We start from the raw sequence: 17,703 nt of genomic DNA, 5'->3' as shown, positions 1-17,703 counted from the left end.
GCATTACTAGGCAGAGATCATAAACCTCTGAAAGGTGGAGGGAGGAGAAAGCAAAATATTCCGCATAAGGAAAATGCGATTGTGGTAATGACTTTGCTAATCCCTAGGCTTCCAGTGTTATCCATTCATGTTTCCAGTATCCGCAGATGAACTCAGGAGGGTTTCAGTAATCCATTAAAAAAGACCATTTTAAAATTTCCACCTAGGCATAATCATTTGTTGCTTTGGGTTTTTTTCCTCCTTCTTCCCTGCTAATTTATGGATGCCTCTATTAAGTTTACCAAAATGATAATCAAAGTGTGAACCTTTTCACTTGGTACTTTGACCGGGATGATCATCCTTGAGGAAAAGTCTTATGAAGAGTTTTATAGGAATGAAACCAATTGAGATCTATAGAAATGTAGTACTGATCTCTGTACAACAATAGATACTTTTTAAACTGTCCTGTTCATCAGATAAATAATTCTTGAGTAAGTTGAATGTGTTGGTCTGAAGTAGCAAAAATCCTGAAGGCTATTTGTTGTCGAGTGTAGTCTGTTATTGTTCAGTCTCACAGAATTTATTGTAACCCTAGTAAAGCGATCTAAGTAGTGCCGTGGGTTGCTTATCAGAGGATACCGTCCCTTTTCATGTCCCCATGCATTTCAGTACTAATCTAATTGCATGAAGTTTGCATGATGGAATATTGGAGGTAGAGGTTTTGCACTCGGGATGATCAGAAAGCACCAAATACTAGTAGCTTTTACAGAAAATGGAAGGCCAGATGGACCAGGAGATTACTCCGTCTGATCTCCCGCGCGCTGCAGCCCATTCTGTGTCACCCGCTTTACCCCTGCGCTGCACCCGTAACGCGGGATGAGTTACAGCGTATCCTCCAGCAAAGCACTCGCTTCCGATTTCAAGAGGTCATCTACTTAATGGAGGAGCCACCATCTCTCATGGCACTTTGGTTCAATGGTTAAAATACCTTCGGTGCTGGGGCATTAGTACAGATTTCTATTGATGTTTGTTTCACTTTTAACTTCCACCTCTTGATTCTTGTTGTGCCCTTTTTCAGCAGGTTGAAGAACTCTTGGTTCCTTTTCTTTTTCTCCCTGTAGAGCCACTTACATGCTGTAATCAAGCCGCTTCTTCCTCTTCTCTCTGATAAGCTGAACAAGCTGAGGTCTTTAAGTATCTCTCAGAAGGGTATTTACTACAGTTCCTTAAATAACTTTTCTGTCCCTTTTCTCTGTCTTCAATTATTCAGCATCTTTCTAAAATGTGGGGGTGTTAGCACTGGATGTTTTCTGGTGCCCGCCTCACCAACTCTGGGTACACAGGGACAATTTCTTTGAGTGTACAACGTGGTTGATGTGTCTAAGGATTCATTTCTGTAACAGCCTTGAGCTGCTTGTCCACGGTGACCCTCTAATCCTTTACAGAATTGCTCCTTTCTAAGGTAAAGGTTCATCTTGTTTCAGATGCCAAGCATTACGGAGGATTTTGGTTTACTGCGTTTTATAGTCTCAAACAGTATGCAAAAGATGTCTGCACTGCATGAGGACGCTCCAAAACACCTGCTCCAGGTCTGCACCTTTTTAGCCTCCGATGTCAGCAGAAATTGCTGACGCGTCTAACACGTGATTTGAGGCGCTGCTGTAGGAAACTGCCTGTGTCACAGCCCATCTGGAGCCTGACAGAGGGAGCTGGGGGAGAACAGCTGCTCGGAAGTTTGCAGAGAGAGCTCATGGTCTCATTTATACCCCTTGGGGACACGGCACACAAAACCCAGACTCAGCTGGGAGCTGTGCAGCCTGTTCTCCCGCCGGCGCAAGGTGCTGCAGTTATGGTTTATAAGAGGTAGGAAGCTGAAGTTACCCTGATACAGAAGCTTCCTTTACGGATGTCTTTGCACCTGCTCTGTGCTTATCACTGGAAGGTTCAAAAAAAAATTAAATATTTTAAAACTAATATCAAAATTAACACACCTGTATAAAAAAGCAGTCTAGTTGCATGTTGCACTGCATCATCGCGTGGCCTCTCTTACAGTCAACATCATTCCCCGCCATCTGTTGGCTGTTAGCACTTGGCCGAAGAGCTGTTGTTCCTCCTACTAATCTGATCACTGCTGGCATCCCCTCGTAAACCCTTTTGTCTGGACGGTCATGTTTTTCTTGGCAATCTGCAAAGCACACCAGATCACAGGTCTCTCTCTGATCTGAGCACTTGCATGCCGATGCCTTTCCCTTTCCATTTGTCCTTGCGCCTGAATTGCTGGAGGAGGCATAAAAAGGCAGTGCAGGGCAGGGAGCAGGTAGAGAGCAAAGGGCTTTTTTGCCAGGCAGTGGCAGGCTGGCCCTGCTCGCTTCCCAGCAGGGCTGGAGGAGATGCCTGGCTGTATCCCACCAGGGCTGGGGCTGGTAGAGCTGCTCCCAGGTGTAACTGTGGTGTAGGTGTGCTCCAGCTGCTGACAGGGGAGCAGAATTGCAAATACACTTGCGAGTTCCCTGCCCTGCAACCCCACAGTTCATTCGAGGTGTTTCAGTGTCTGGCAGATCACAGGAGAAGGTGCCACCATATACCTCACCTGTGCTTCTCATTAGGGTTCTGGCTATGAAACCTGCGAGCTTGAGATTTCCTTGCCGATGTATAAAATTTCTCATGGTTAAAGCTTTATTTGGAGTGGAGACTCCTCCCTCCAAAAGAGAGAGTCCTTTCAAGCCTGCGCAACCTAATAAATAATTCTGAGACAACTGAATTTGTTGGTTTCTTTAAAGAAACATAATTATTTTAAAATGACAAACTGGTCCCTTTGTTGATAAATGTTTTATATCCTTGCTGCTATGCCTGAATAGTTTGTGTAAATAATGTATTAGCTTGCAAACAGACGTAGCACGTTCAGGCAGACACTGCCCAGCAGGGCAGGAATGCTAAAAAAGTGAGAGAGATGATTCTGTGCAGTGCTGAGCACCGGGAGCGGGAGTGGGTGTCAATAGGGACTGAGAGACACTGTCTGCATCTCTTAGGATTGCTCCCGACATGGCTTAGATGCCTGACACTGTGGTGATGCATTAGGGCTATAGATGTGAGCAGTCAGGCATTCACCGTCAGCAGGTATGTGGTTTCCCTGGGACTCTTAGGAGCAAAGTGAAAAGCGGGGCTCAGAAGTGCGATATGGTCCAGTTTAGACAGTGTTTGGCATGTACATATGCAGACTGGTTTTCAAAAGACTCGCTTTGCATGCTGAAGAAGAGCTCTCCTTCAAAACAAAGTTTTCGATTTGCTTTGGTTGGTTTTTTCTCTAATTTTGTTCTCAAAATGGGCCTTGATTTTTGAAAAAGTAATTTTGCAAAATTCATATGTGGGGTTCTTTGTGTGTCAGGGCAGGGTCAGGCAAGAGAAGAAGGATATGCACATGCATCAGTGGTTTCCAGATGAAAGTCCTTTGTAAATAGTGCGGAAGTGTGTACATGTAAGTATGCATGGATGCAAACGTGCTTGTGGGGTTTTTTAGACAACAATTTTGCATCCTCAGGCTGGGACCTAAAAGTCCCATGTGCCACCATGGGCAATCGTAGAACCGTAGAAAGGTTTGGGTTGGAAGGGACCTTCTTCAATCACAGAATTGTAGAAATGTTTGGGTTGGAAGGGACCTTCAAAGATCATCTAGTCCAACCCCCCTGCTGTGGGCAGGGTCATCTTTCAATGGATCAGGTTGCTCAAAGCCCCATCCAACCTGACCATGAACACTTCCAATGATGAGGCATCCACAACTTCTCTGGGAAACCTGTGTCTTCCAGTGTCTCACCACCCTCACCGTAAAAAATGTCTTCCTTTTATCCGATCTAAACCTACCCTGTTTCAGTTTGAAACCATTACCCCTTGTCCTGTTGAAAGTGGGTAAGACTCTCTCCAGGCCTATTGAATGGGATATAGTCACCGTAACCTGGTGTAACGTGAACTGAAGACCATGGGAGTTGCCTAAACAGCCATATAAAAGGTAAAAACCGCCTAACAAAAGCCAGCTGCAATTCTAAACTTACACTTAATGGCGTGCGGCTCGCGTTTTCCTCTGGCTCAGGAGAAGAGTCGGGCTCCGAAGGGGACTTGGTGATGTAGAGATGCAGAGGAGCTGTGCTTTTGTTCTAGCTGCCTTTTTTGCTGAGAAGAGCAAGTAATAGAAAACTTTGATTTTACTGTAGTCAGCAAGAGTGAGCACAGAGAAGGAGCAGATCTGCAGAGTAACAGATCCCGTTTTGCCTGGCCACTCTGTGAAGCACAGTCCTAGTTCTCAAGCTGCACATGGTTTAGCTTTATGTTAACAAAACGGAGGACAGGAATGGGAGGCATCACTGAAAAACAATTATCAGTGCATTTTTATATTTCTTCCTGCTATCCCCTCTTTTCTCTCTTAGAAAATGAAAATTATTTTAATACTCACTGTTGACTGCAATAGGGAAAACATTTGCAGAGTTTCCTGCCCTTCCACAGTTCACACTCCTGCACTGCTTTATTGCAGAAGTTAGTCCTCATTAAGTCCAGAAAATCAGCACCCACTGTCAGTCAGGGGAAACCCGCCCTGGACTGTAACAGTGCTGGGATTTCACCCTAAAGTTCAGTGCTACAAAACCAAAATACACAAAATTAGCGTTCTTTCCCCACACACACTTTGTGTCCTACTCCTGTTTTTGAGGTAGCTTTGTCTCATTTATAGAAAGGAGAAAGAAAATACTTTGAGAACCTGAGATGAAGGCAAATACGCGAACTAATAAAAAACCAAAATATTGAAGTCTCTAGATATGTTGTGGTGTTACCACTGCTGGGGACTAAGCTGCAGCTGACTTCTTATGAGTAAAAATAAATCACTTATTTATTTCATTCAAAGTTGTTCTGTGGATTTGCTGAACTAATTTTTCCTCCAAGCATGGTCACATTTTGGGTCAGTATGCCTAGACAACATGGGGTTCTGCCAGCAGTTCCTGTGTAAAGTCCCTCTTTTTTTTGGAAACAAATCCAGTCATTCATAGAAATGAACTCCTGCATAATTAGAGCCAGTATTGCACATCATCTTTGCTTTCCATTTTTAGATGTTGCGTCTGGAGGACTATAACTTTTAAAGATGCCAACAAGCCACTTAGGAGCTCGATAGCCGTAATGGGAAAATCTGTGGAGCTGAATAGAAAATGATAAGCTTCATAAGGACTATTCTAAATCGTTTGGTAAAGAGCTCAGCCAGACATTCAAAGCAAGAATAGAAATGATAACCCCTTCTAATTCAATCTTCAGGGGTTTGTACTTTCTCTACTATCCTGCTGAAGTCCCAGTCCTACAGGCAGCTTAATGGAGAGGGTGGTGTTCTTTACACCTCTGGACTTCCTCTGGACTCTGCTGGGTCCAGTTATTGGACTGTGGCATAAATGGGTGCAGAGCACTGATTTTACTGATTATTTTACCATCCAGAGCTTGTAATCAACCATTTCTCTTTCTAGGTTAGTTAAAACATTCAGTAGCCCCAGATACTGAAGCATGAAACTCTAGAAAACTGATTCTTTTCAGCATTTTTTAACCTCAAGTTTTCAATAAAGAGCTATTTAAAAATAATTAAGAAATATTTGGAGGCCTTTTTTTTTTGACAGGCAGGAGGGAATCATGGGCTTTAGAGCCGGCAGGTGTTGACAGGTGAGAGATCTCACAATAAGTCTTTTATTTCTCTACACTCTGAGGCTTTCAGGTATGTCCTGTAATCTCAAAATTAGAGTGGGTGGCAGATGAGCTAAAATTTGTTTCTTTGTTCAGAAAATGCAGTATGGATTTTTCTTTGTGTGGGTCTTTAATCCAAACTGATGCTTTAATAACTGAAATTCCAGTAGTGGGCTTTTTTTTTTTTTTTTTTTTTTAAAGTTAGAGAATAAATCAATAAGAAAACTGGCTTTGCAGTGGGAAATTACCCCAAAGATGTTCACAGCTGGACTGTCACAGCATATGAGGTTGGTTAATGGGACCAAATGGGGCTATTTAGGACAAGTGTTTGACACTGCTTCACTGCTAGGAGAAGGCTAAAGTCTGAACAAAGTCACTCTGTGAAGGACAGAATATAATATCCCCAATTTTAAAAAATAGAATCATAGAATCACAGAATGGTTTGGGTTGGGAGGGACCTTCAAAGATCATCTAGTCCAACCACCCTGCCATGGGCAGGGACATCTTCCACTAAATCAGGTTGCTCAAAGCCCCATTCTACCTGGCCTTGAACACTTCCAGGGATGGAGCATACACAACTTCTCTGGGCAACCTCTTCCAGTTTTTCACCACCCTCATTTAAAAAAAAAATTCTTCCTTTATAGCTAGTCTAAATCTATCCTCTTTTAGTTTAAAAGTGTTACCGTTGTCCTGTCACTACAGGCTCTGGTAAAAAGTCTCTTTCCATTTTTCTTATAAGCCCCCTTTATATATTGAAAGGCCGCAGTGAGGTCTCCCCAGAGCCGTGTCTTCTCCAGGCTGAACAACCCCAACTCTCTCAGCCTTTCCTCATAGGAGAGGTGTTCCAGCCCTCTGACCATTCTCGTGGCCCTCCTCTGGACCCGCTCCAACAGGTCCATGTCTTTCCCGTGCTGGGGACCCCAGAGCTGGCCGCAGTACTCCAGGTGGGATCTCACCAGAGTGGAGTAGAGGGGGAGCATCACCTCCCTCGACCTGCTGACCACGCTTCTTTTGATGAAGCCCAGGATATTAGTTCTCTGTTGAAAAGCCAAAGCACGCTGCCAAGAGTTCGATATTATTTTCAACTTACTCCTGCATTTTTCTATGCAGAGTACTGGGGAACAAGGACGAGTAGATGAAGCCCAAGTTCAGGCTGCGTGGCGGTTTCCCCATCAGTGAAATGGAGATGCTGCTATGCTGCTTTGTTCTCCTGCTGGCAGGCTGAGGTTCTTTATATTAAAATATTCAAAAAAGAGTTTGTGATCTCCAGAAAATGGCAAGGTAGAGGTATCATAATGATGCAAAGTGTTGGCGTAATTTATTGTTAGAAGAATCCTGTTAGAAAGAGCCTGCCTGAACCACTGGATCATCTTAACAGGTTGGTCTTATCTTTACCTCGTAAGGGTCCAGCAGCTTGATGGGCAGTAAGTGCCAGACGGACACATTTCAGGCAAAGTGTATTCATATCCGTTTGTGTCACTTCAGAGGGGGTCCATGTAAAGTCTTACCCTGCGGCTGTCTGCGTTTGTGTTCCTGTGCGTGCATCCGTGTGTGCGAGCATCAGCATCTTCAGTGCTTTCCCACTGACCTAGAGGGTATTGAATTCACGATACGTGGTGCTGCATTTACATTCCTCGGAAGATACAAGCGAGCAGTGCATTTGCTTCCTCATGGACTTTTCTTATTCAGGCGTGTTGTGAGTTTTCTTGCAGCCAGCACAGCGAGGTGCTGCTGCAAAGCAGGTGCTCTTAGAGGACTTCAAAGCCTAGGAGCCAGCGTTTGGTTTTAGAAGAAGCGCTACACGATGCTATTAGCAGGTTGCTAGTAACTTGGCCGTAACGCTGCCTAGAGAGGCACCTCGGCAAGGGATGCCTCTGACATGCTGCTTATGAACCCTCTCTGGCACACTTGTTAAGTAAGCAGTTATCTTTAAACATCAAATGATGTTGGAGAGACCACATTTGCTACTGTATAAGACTACTTGTTCTAGGTGGTGTAACTGCCACACTGGGAGCCAGCTGGATAGTATTTGGCAGTCCAAATGTTGTGCGTGCTTTGCGTGCACCGTATAGATTTACAGGGCATTCTGTGTAAATATTTAGACAAAAATCATTAGAGCATTTTTATTTGTTAGAATGTACATTGAATTTAATGGCTTGTGTATCCAAATGTTTCTGTGCATAATATCAAAGTGAACTGAATCCAACCATGATGTCAGTGAAGACTTTAAAGATGATTTAAATTTCAATGGTTACTGTCCATCTTAACTGTAACAAAGTTCCTTTAGGAGTACATTAAGGTGAAAACTCTACTTCCCTGTTTTTCTTTGTTAACCCAACCTTCTGAACTGAAAGAAGATGCTGGCATGGAAAGGAGAAAATGGTTGTACCTTGACATTAGTTGCTGAATGTTTGCAGAGTTTCATTTCCATTGCCAAGCCTAGAAGAATCGTGCAGGATTTTCATTAATTTAGCAGCATTTTCAGATTGTGCTCATGCTCATACCTGTACTCGTCCATTACCTGCGTGCTGAAATCACTGTTCACGCGCGCTGCTGCCGTACTTGCACCGTAGCATCCCTCGGAGCCCTGCAGCCAGGGCAGCATGGCGGCGGCGGCTGCGGTAATGAACCAGGCTGAAAGAAATACTCCAATGGCTGCCTTTCAGCACTTGGCAAGAAAATCCTTTTTATGTTAGTTTCAAGGTCGTCAGATATCATTATAGCCAAGTATTAAAAATTTCAAAGAAAGGAGGCAGTGTGTTTGATTTATAGAATAATTATCTAGCTTTAGCTCTAGCTTGGCTTTGGCAATGGTTTTGCAAGCACTCGAAAATTAAATCCATTTTTTATGGCACTACAAGGTATTATCTCACAGCAAATGATAATTAAACACCTGTGAAATCAATTAGCCCTTTAAGCAGGGAAAAAAAAAAAGTTTTCCAATTATGTTTTTGCACCTCCAAACTTTCTAATTCCAGAACCAGCGCTTGCGGAGAGGGAGATGAACTGCCAGCCAGTAGCCTGTTAACCAGCATTAAGATCACCCCAAAGCATTGCGCAGCCGTAAATCCGAAAGCAAGCAGTTCGTGGCGACGGCACCCTTCCAAGTAGGATGCGTTAGCCTTTCGAGCTCAGTCTTGGGCAGCTATCTATCTGACGCACAGCTGAGCTGTCAGCTTTTCTACAAAGACAGTTACTCACTTGGTGCTTTCAATGCCAAGTTTTACTTGACAGTTTATTTAAAAGCCAACATACCTTAATGGAAACCAAGCAACGAGACGCTCTGTGTGACAGAGTGGGTTTCTTTTCAGGCTCTCCAGCCAGTAGTTCAGAGCTATCTGCATTAAGCATTCACACACAGAAAACTGGCCGATTCGTTAATAGCTGAAACTGAAGATACTGGAAAACTGGGAAGCACTCCGCCATTTAGCCTTGCATTGTAGGTGTTTAATATCTGTCTTTGTTGTAGCACTTGAACCGATGCAGAGACTTTTGGAAGATGCAGTGTGCATTCGTGGGCTTGCAGATTCAGGGAGGGAGCCCTGGACATAGTTGATTAAATGCCATCACAATTTTTGGCTTGGGAAAGAAAAAAACAGCCCTAGTCCCATCTGACATCTATGGCGGTATGTGCTGATACTCCCTGCCAAAGATGAGCTCCAGCATCTTCCAAAAGATGGATTATGTGTGGCACTGCTAAAATACATACTGCTGGGTTAAACCCATTGTATTTGGTTTGGGTTCTGCTCCTGTATTTCCATCTGAATTTTGATAACCATAACATATGGCTGGTTTTCAGTGAGTGCTGTATCACCGGAGAGGAGGGAGGCAGGTGAGGATGCTGGGGTTAGCATTCCCAAGGTCTGTCTAGCTGCTGGAGAAGCCACCAGTCCTCTGTATCTCAGGTTTTCCATCTATGAAATGGGAACAGTGATGGTATCCCTTATCAGTGTTCAGAAGATTAGATAAGAAAATGTGTACACTGCTTTGTGATTCCTACGTGACAGGTGACATATAGCTGGATAAAGTATGATGATCGTTACATCTGAGTAGCTGGACATATCTGCTGGTCTAAACAGTCAACGTCTTTTTAGATGTCACTTCAGTCAATGGTGACGAGGATGTGGCTTTGGAAAAAAATAGTTTATATTAAAATTGGTAGTGAAAATGTTTCCCAGGCTAATTTATAATCTCTTAAGTGTAGTGACATGGGGAAATGCTTAAGCTTAAGAAGGAATGTATGGCATGGCTGATTAGTCACTGCAGAGCCTCTGCAGCCTGCCCAGGCTCCTTGGGATAATGGTGAACCAGGAATCCCAAACAGCCCTCTAATCCACGTGCTGATTGACAAGGTCGGCACATCTGAAGGACAAAAAAAACGGGGGGATGGGGAAAGACAGAAGCAATGTGTTGGATCAAGAAGTTAAAATGGTAAGAGCATTTGGCCGAGCAGCATTTCTCCTTCGCATAATTGCCCACACGGCGCTGCAGTGTTTACACCTGCGTGATAGATGGGGCCGAACATGTTTTCTCAGCTATGGGTGGTAGCAGGGAGGGGATATTTCAATTAAAGTGTGAATAAATTAGAATTGATTACAAATAGAGCTATTTGTTTATGCTGCCTAAAAAGGTATTAGCTGTGAACAAGGTGCACTTAATCATTACGGAAGGAAGCCTGAAAGTTAATAAAACACACTGCTGGTCCTTACAGAGGGATGCCAGCTTTGGGTTAAATCTGTAGCTATTTCAGTTTTAAAGCCCCAACTGTCATTTTAAAGGCATATGCATTTGGATTTTAACATGTTTGAATGATGCAGCTGAGGCCCAGGCCAAGCCGGCCCTAAAATTGGCAGTAAAATGTTACCTCCGTGCAAACGTGCAGAATGAAGCAATACAGGAATGTGAGCAATACGCGTGTGCCCCCTCTCCCCGGCAGTCTTCTAACATGGAAACCAGGAGCTTTCTGGAAATAAATACCCTCTGAGCAAAGCAGAGGACTCCTCTCAAAGCTTTCCTACAGTAAATGCTCGGGAAGATTAACTGCCAGCAGTAAAGGAAAGGAAAGCGCCAGAAGGAGTGCGACACCGACGCAGCACAAGTAAGGAAGAAGTGCCCGGCTGGCCGCCCGCGCGGTGCCCCGTGGTGCCGGTCTTTGCTCCGATTCTGCAGCTGCATGTGGAGCCTGGAAAACCTCCATAGTGGGGTAAAACCAGAGTGTCTGGATAGGCTGGTAATGCAGAGCTGTCCCCACAAGCTGGCAGCTCCAAGTTTGCAGCAACCACAGCAATGCAAGCTGGAAGACCGTAACAAATCTCCCTGCCATCTTCAGACGTTACCGGCTAATGGAAATAAGTAGTTATGAAAACAGATATAACCCCCATTGCCAGGGGAGAAGAAGAAGAGAAGGCTCTGGAAGAACCTCTTCTAAACATTGGACTATTTTCTCTGTAACTTAAGGCCCCTCCACCATTTGTGAGCGGGGTTGTAATACTTCATCGTCTCCCTGAGGTCTTGTTGAGATTAGTCAGTGAAGATGGTGGGAAAATCAAGCCCATTGTTGATGTGATACTGGTATTTGCAATAGAAGCCAGATTGGTACTTAATGTACAAGTGTCCTGCTGCAGCTGAGAGGGTGTTCCTGGATGTCTGCGCCAGCTCCAATATCTTTCCTGGACAAGTGAAGGAGAAATTTCAAGTCCAGCAAAGATTTAACTCAGATACCTACGTTTAATCATAGAGATAATCTCACTGACTTCACTGAAAGCATTTCAAGTCAGAGTTAAGGGGATTGCAGAGATGCTTTCAGGTGAGACATGTATGCCTCATGTGGAAAAAAATGCCCATCGTACATAAGCAATTTTCCCTGCAAAGCTCAAACCTCCTGCTGCGCGCGTGGTTCCTACGGGGCTGAATGGGAAGGAGTCTGAAACTGAGGGTTGCTCTGACGCCTTCTGTCCCCGCCATGGCCTGTGGGCTGGAGCTTCATTCACCAGGTGACGTTTTTGTGGCCAAGGTCTCCTCCGAATGCTGCCTGGCAGTCTGAGAAAAACATGAAATGGTCTCTGCTGCCAACTTGACTCTGAATGTAAACGATTTCCTCCGCAAGCAGCGCTTCAAATTACAAAGCTATGCTTGCAGCTTGACAGAGATATTTATGTATTTGTGGCTGGCTACACGTGTTGTGTAAGGCATTTCCGAATTCGTATTTAAACATACTGGGCTATCTGCTGTCTTTCGGCTAAGGCAGGGTGCCCCCGTTGCTTTGCATGCTACCCATCAACTAGTAGGAGCAAAATTAGCACCTTGTGTTTAAGGATTTCAAATAGATGCTTGATCCTAGAGTGGTCGCTGAGGGGGATTAAACTGGAAATCACTCCCTTAGCACTGCGCTCAAAGATCGTGTGGAGTCACCTTAAAACATTTGGGTTGAAATTGCAGAGAAATTTGTTCATGAGAAGAATCTCTGGTGCAATTCATTTGTTGCAGCAGCTCTTGATGGATATTGCTTTACTCTGAGTCTGCTCCTGTTGTATTTGTGGGCTCTCCCTGAAGTGAGTGGAAATTTTGTGCCCATACATCAAGGTTAGGATGAGGCTCTCTGTCTACATATGATGTAGATAAATTACTTGATGACCATGAACCGTGCTATTCCAGAGCTTAGCAATAAATCACACGTTAGGCTTTAAAATGCGCAAATGGGAGCAAGACGCTAACTGGTTTCCAGGTGGGAAATGGTCAACAAAATCCTTTCCTTTTTTTTTAAATTTGTAAATCTATGGTAATATCAGCAAATTAGATATGAAAGAAAAGGTGCCCAATATAAGACGTCGCTGGCCTATGGAGGACTCACTTGCGCTGGCCTTATTCTCTGCTTTTCTTTGTGTTCTGGTTCTGCCATCGACATTTTGTGGATATTGTTGCATTCTGGGGTATTAACAAGATTTTACATTTTTAGCTAGCTAATGATGGGGGACTTCTGACTGGTGTATTCTAGCCCTACGGGGTATTCTATTTTTGGTATTTATTAACATTTTCTGTTGTACAATATACAGTGAAATCAATGAGCCTCAGACCTCTTGATATGTAAAAAAGGAATGCTTAAAAATGGCAACTTTTTTTTTTTTTTTTTTTTTGGTATTCCAGTTTCCTAATATTTTTCCCCCATGTGCTGTGTCACTGCTGGCTGGTGAGCTGGGACGTGGCTGCCAATCAATATCCCATACGGAGAAAAGGAAATTGCTGCTACTCAGATGGAATATGTATATATGTATTTTAACCAAAGTTGAGATACAATTTTAAAGAAAAAAAAATTGTACTTTGAAGTCTGTTTTGTAGTTTTAATTAATGCAACGAGAGTTTTTATTTTACTCTCAGTGGAGATAATCTTAATGCATTCACAGTGACCTTTTCTTGTGCAAATTAGCTATACACGCTTGTTTAAGCAAATGGGCCTTTGCAAGATGTCTCTTCCTAAAGACGGAGCTTATAATTGAAAATTGGCTTACTCCCATCTGTCTGGCCTGTGTGAGAATACAAATGTAGATCCGGACTTTTTTATATATAAAGTATAATCATATACATACGTATATACATACACATATACACGCATACAAAAAAAATTGCTCTGCCTGTAGGCTACGGTTAAATTAGATTATTAGTGTTAGAAAATTTCAGTGCCACAAGTTGCTGTCAAAATAACATCTGTCTGCGGAGTCCAGGACACTCTGGAGAACAGAGGGTGTTTAATCTGGATCCTTTTGTCTCAGATGAGGTCAATGCCATTCACAGTTCCATGGCTTTGCCAGAAGTACATTTAGCTAATAACAGGCTGGAAACTGTTAGGATTTGATGTGTGGTTTTGGTAAATGGTTTTGAGGTGATTGATGGAATCAGAAAAAAACCCAGGAGTGTCTATAAGCACTTAAAATTTTAATTCGGAGGAGCGGGTCATTGCAGCTATGTGGTTAATTGCCAAAATTTGGAAGTTTATCCCTCTCACCATATTTGACAATAGCCACCAAGTGAGTCATTGTAACGCCCCGTCCCTTTTTTAGTGCCTGCTTGATAAGGGAAGATTTCTTTGGCATAGTTTGAATATTTTTTGCTTTGTACAAACCTCTTGTGTGGAAACGAACACAGTTGTGCATGACTTTGCCTAAATCTGAATAGAAATCAGGGTCACAGAAGTGCTGCAACAATACTTTGGGTATCAAAATATTTAATATAAGTTTGTTGGTAGAACTCATGCATGCCTGTTTATGTAGAAATGGCTGATTATTGCAAAGGCAAAATTATTTCCTTCCTTCTCAGTTTCATTACCACTCTTCCCAGCTCTCTCCCGTGGTGGTTGCTCCTGAGGATGAGCAAAAAGGAGCTGGGGAGGTGGCTGATGCACGCGTGCACGGAGGGAGCTAGTTAACCTGGTGGGGAGCGGTCTTGGTCGGGGATGATTTTATCCAGATGTGTCTCAACAGCTGTTTGCATTTTCACGCCCAGTTACTCTAGGACTCGCTGCTAATTGAATTTTCTCTTTTGTTCCCTGTTCTTGTTAGGTATGATTACCGTGAAATGCTGCACAATGCCACTTTCTGTCTGGTTCCCCGTGGCCGCAGGCTTGGCTCTTTCAGGTTTCTGGAAGCCTTGCAGGTAAGAGCTGCAGTTTAAAGCATCGGCTACGCTGGCTGCAATTCAGCGTGCAATAGCAAGGAGGTGGGGAGGAGGGAAGTGTGTTTCATTTCCCTAGTGGACAGTCATCCACTTTGCGAAAGCCTCTATTCATACTTCTGGAGCAATTGGCAGCTTCTTCCCAGGAGGGGCTGAGCACTGAGCTCATCTGAAGGTTGAATTGCGTTACCTCCAGGAAAAGGGTTTCCCTGGATGTGGTGAGGCTGAGAGGTTGGACAGGTTTAGAGCAGTATTTTATCAAGCTGTGAGACTTCCCGTGAGAGACACTGGCCTCTACAAGTAAGCCCCGGGGCAGTAAAAATAGCTTTTTGTTTTCACTTAGCCAAAACAGACCTGCTTATGCATTGCCTGTCTTGAGATGGTGCTTGCTGAACACGCAGAAGGTGGCCTGGGGGTTGTAAAGCCCCAGATGGAAGCTTCACATGAAGGTGGATATAGGCTGATCTCAGGGAGCTCCCAGTGTGTCTGGGACAGCATCTGAATCCCCTTTCACCTTTTAAAAACATGTTGGTTAATGGTCTCCCTTTTTTGCTGTTGGCCAGCAGCAGACGGCAATGCAAAGGGGCTCCTGAGTCACCGTGGCAGCGGGGCTTGGCCGCGCAGGGATCGAGCCTGACACTGACCTACTCCGGCTGCAGCTGGCGTGACCTTTTTTTTGGCAAGCATCAGCTCAGCCCCGGGGTCGTGGATCTTCAGTCAGCCATACAGAGCATCTTGGGAGATGCTGCAGCTCCCCTCTAGGACTGGCATCTGGATTTCCATGGGGGCTGGAGTGGAGGGAAGGGGAGGCCGAGGCGCTTCTTGGTGTCAGTGAGATGGCAAATGAGGACATCTTACAGGGGCCTGCCTCCAGGTGTCCTTTTGCCATTTGGGAAGTGTCCCAGCATTAGCAGTAAAGCTGGTAATGAATAGCATCACATCACTTTTCTTCATCAACCACAAAATGTCCCAGCCGCTACTAAGGAGTATTGTTTACCACAATGCAGAGCAGGATTCGGGTACCTAAGTGTAGGTGTATAATATCATTTTAGAAGCCCAGGGGTACCCTTCTGGCTTTCTGCTGCTTCTCCAGAAGGTGTCCAGTAGATGCTGTGTCATGTCTGCCAGCCCTTGATGGGTTTCTTGGATACCCTAGAGCATCCCAAATGCACTGGACACTTAGGTTTAACCACTGAACCCCACACCTACTGTCACACGTGAGATCCAAGTTCTGGACTGTCACCTCTTTGCTCCTACTCAAGAGACTATTAATAGCCTGCTAAGTGCTGTTCCCTCTCCAGCCTTTTCGGAGGAAGAAGTGGGACTGGCTTATTTGGAATGACGAGTCACTTCAGATCCTCCTGAAGAGCACTGCTCAGCTCTTCTCTCATCTGGGCCGCAAGTCATGCAGCTTCTGTTAGATACATCGGCCTCAGGAGAAGAAAGCAGGGAGCGTACCTCACTGTACAGAACTTGGAGGCTCCAGGTTGATGATGATAAAATGCAGGCGCTGAGGATTTTCCTAGCAGGCTAGCAGCAGTATTCACCAATTATGATGAATTCCCAATTTCTGTCTGGCTCCAGGGCATGTTGAAAGACGTAATCCACATTAGTGGAATGTTTTAAATGTGAACACACATTGCTAAGTGTTTTCTGGTTGGCTTTTTTCATGCACTAATGTCATTTCCTTACAGAAGATCACAGTTCTTTACATGTTATAAGCACTGCTGTAATGCAGAGACTTGACCAGTCTAAGATCCTGTGTGTAATACATGCTACCAAGGAAGGTACAGCAGTCTGAAAGGTTCCCCTTTATACCATCTTTTGGGAGGTACAGGAGGGACTGACCCCAGTCTGGACCAAATTCAGAGCTCTTAAGCTTGGCTTGATCCAAAAGAAACTGAACCAGAGCACAGGCTCGATGCAGATCCTCTGGTAATAGGTTCTTGCATCACATCAGGAGGCTTTTGGCTTGGATCTTATGTTGTGATCCAGCTGACCAGAACATAGTGGCCATCATTTATTTACAGAAATACCGCCCTGAATATTTACTGAATATTCTCAAACTTGCCCTGAATATTTACTGAATATTCTCAAACTTGCTGTCTGTGCAGAGGAACTTGCACAACTCATAAAAGATTAAATAATTTAGACAGATCATACTGGTATGAAATAGATACTGAATGTGTATGCTTTTTGTTTGTTTTAAGACAGAAAGCAATTCTTATTTTTGTAGACAGGTGATGACAGATGAGTTGTGTTTGTGCAGTTGCCTCTGTTTGGAGAGTTGATATCAAACAGGATAGGGAATTCACTCCTCCTTTGTGGAAAAAGTGCTCTGGAATTGAATATGATAGATATTTTCCGTAGGGTTGTCTTGCAACTTATTATAAAAATTGAGGGAGTTAGCTCCCTGCTGAATGGTTCACAAAGCAGTGAGGGAGGCCATCATTTTGCATGAAATTCTCTGGTGTTACACCTGCAGCATTTTAACAGTTCTGCCCTCACCTGGCAGCATAAGCACCAGATTTCAAATGCCACTCTCCATGCAAACCCCACCTTTCAGTGAATATGAATAAGCGCAAAATGGAAAACCATAAACATTTGGGCTGCTGTCCTGTGGCCTCTAGCTTCTGGTGTTCTTTGCCATGTTGCCTCTCCTGACCACCTTCATGAGAGCTGGCTCAGAGCTTATGCAGAAAACAACGGTCGTGACGTTGGTGCAAACCTCGAAGCTTGCCCTACTGGCCGGGCACCCGCTGACCACTGCAATGCCTCTCTGTGCGTGCAGGCTGCCTGCGTCCCGGTTATGCTCAGCAACGGATGGGAGTTGCCGTTCTCGGAAGTGATTGATTGGAACCAAGCTGCCGTCATAGGCGATGAGAGATTGTTACTACAGGTAAGAAAAAGACCGCGGCCTTCAGCGGATCAGCTGATTATTGCTGCTGCCATCTAAATGGACGGGAAAGATGAATCCAAAAGGTCAGGGCTGTAAAAGAATTTTTATCATGAAGGGATCGTCTGTGTCACGCCAGCTATGAACTCATTTAATATGACATCATTCATTTTTTGACCTGAAGGTCATTGCAGCCACCAGGCCACATTCGTAAATGCAAGAGACTCCTGTTTTTCCTAAGAGCATGAAATCTCTTCTGGTATGGAGCACCTGGATGCCTCTCTGAGGCAGGGCTGTCCTGGACCGGGTGCTGTGATGAGAGAGAAAACATCTGAAGGCAGGTTCTGCTCTAGTCCTTCAGAAATCGTCTGTCCTCAGGGGTCCCACCAGCGCTGTGTCTGGCTGGCCGGTACTGAAGGGGCTCGTCAGGGAAGCAGGTCTTTTCTCAGGCAGGAGTTACC

At 44.4% G+C, this 17,703-nt stretch overlaps 1 protein-coding gene across 1 annotated transcript in view; it reads left to right on the top strand.

Moving 5' to 3' along the window:
* EXT1 (exostosin glycosyltransferase 1) overlaps positions 1–17,703 on the top strand; it is a 179,991-nt gene that overhangs the window by 140,491 nt on the left and 21,797 nt on the right. Inside the window, exons 2-3 of the mRNA XM_075495172.1 lie at positions 14,235–14,328; positions 17,138–17,245. Coding sequence (XP_075351287.1) covers positions 14,235–14,328; positions 17,138–17,245 — 202 coding nt within the window. The remainder of the gene's footprint in view (positions 1–14,234; positions 14,329–17,137; positions 17,246–17,703) is intronic.

The sequence above is a fragment of the Mycteria americana genome, chromosome 2, assembly GCF_035582795.1.
Source record: "Mycteria americana isolate JAX WOST 10 ecotype Jacksonville Zoo and Gardens chromosome 2, USCA_MyAme_1.0, whole genome shotgun sequence".
Classification (NCBI taxonomy): domain Eukaryota; kingdom Metazoa; phylum Chordata; class Aves; order Ciconiiformes; family Ciconiidae; genus Mycteria; species Mycteria americana.
The sequence above is the reverse complement of the archived record's forward strand: the minus strand, read 5'-3'. Positions and strand labels throughout refer to the sequence as shown.